Source organism: Orycteropus afer, unplaced genomic scaffold (genome assembly GCF_000298275.1).
Source record: "Orycteropus afer afer isolate SDZICR_OR568_19922 unplaced genomic scaffold, OryAfe1.0 scaffold00334, whole genome shotgun sequence".
Taxonomy (NCBI): Eukaryota; Metazoa; Chordata; class Mammalia; order Tubulidentata; family Orycteropodidae; genus Orycteropus; species Orycteropus afer.
Genome location: NW_006921921.1, coordinates 2686945 through 2688433, shown reverse-complemented (window position 1 = coordinate 2688433; position 1489 = coordinate 2686945). Strand labels below are relative to the sequence as shown.

At 43.6% G+C, this 1489-nt stretch overlaps 1 protein-coding gene across 1 annotated transcript in view; it reads right to left on the bottom strand.

Moving 5' to 3' along the window:
* The window catches only part of STAB2 (stabilin 2), a 228909-nt gene extending 228286 nt beyond the window's left edge, over nt 1-623 (bottom strand). The window contains exon 1 of the mRNA XM_007952402.1: nt 546-623. Coding sequence (XP_007950593.1) covers nt 546-623 — 78 coding nt within the window. The remainder of the gene's footprint in view (nt 1-545) is intronic.
* Between the last annotated feature and the right edge of the window lie 866 nt (nt 624-1489).

Sequence of the window (1489 nt, the reverse complement as noted above, 5' to 3'; positions counted from 1 at the left end):
TTGGGAATATGGGATGGTAGATATTCACAGTGATGAGACTATTAAAGCAAACACAAAACAGAACACCAAGATCCATAATGGGGAGAGGGATGTTAGCATGAAATCCAGAGGTCCCAATAATGGTGTTTTAGCATAAGAAGAGAACCAACTGGGTTGTCACACCTTCAGAAAAATAGTGTGTCATTATTTGTTTTATTTTATGAAGTCCATATAGTACCCATGACCACATCCAAACCCAAACCAAACCCACTGCTGTTGAGTTGATTCCAAATCATAGCAACACCCATTGGGTTTCCAAGGCAGTAAATCTTTATGGAAATAGATTGCCTTATCTTCCTTCCACAAAGCAGCTTGTGTGTTTGAACCTCCAACCTTCTGGTTAGCAGTCAAATGCCTTAGGCACTGTGCTACCAGAGCTCCTTCATGACTATATAAGTAAGCAAAGAGTTTTTGAACAGCACGAAAATTGATAAGTTAAAATAATAAATAAATAAGTAAGTAAGTAAGTAAGTAAATAAATAAATAAATAAAATCTATTACCTTACCTGTCCTGTAGTTTCAGCCATGGAGCAGCAATTTTGGACAACCAATCCAAGAGAAAAAATTATTAAGTGTTGTAGCATGGTGAGGAACTATTTGCTCCTTCACTGGGCCAGGCACCTTTCAGCACTATTTAGCTACTTTAAAGTAGTTTCACTAAGTCCCAATAAATTCTTTCTCATTGCAATGTTTGCTCTTAAATCCGTTCCTCTCCTTTTTCTGGAGTGAACCAGCAGATATGTGAGAGCTCCCTGTAGACAGGAAGAATGGCCAAATCCAGGGGTCTTGGTGGAATCAGTCACTCGGCAATGTATATACGCATCCTGTGAATGACAGGATATCCTGAAAGGGCTGCGGCAGAGCTGAGACCTGAGATTTTTGTGTCCGTGAAACTCCGACAACAGATGTCTGCCTCTCTACAGCTCTTTCCACCCCTCTGGTCCTGCATCCTCCTGGACCTGCAGCTCTGCCAACATGTACACAACCAAGCCACAGAAAACGTCCAGGCCATTCCATCGAAATGCAAAGGGCCACACTTGCTGGCGGTCTGTAATTGTGGGAGTTCCTACCAGCAGGCACAATGATCGGCTCTGAGAGAATACCACAAAAGCCTGCGTTCCTGCCTCAGAGTGGGTGGTGGTCTCACCCAGGGAGTTGGTAAACCTCTGCTACTGAGGGATATTTCTTTGCTGATGACAGCTGTTGGGTTTTAGGCTCACTCTTTCTCTCTTCCATGTCGCTTCAGTAGCAGGTGACTGAGCCCTTTGGTCTGATTGGATCTTTAAGGCCCAAGATCTCATACCACCTGTTCAGGAAAGCCTTCCTTCCCTGATGCCTCCCCTCTTCCTGGATATCCTCCCAGTACTGCACTTGCTGCCATGAAAACTCAGTCACATCTACTACTGTCCATCTGTTTGTATGTTGGTCTTCCATGCTAAATTGTGAATTC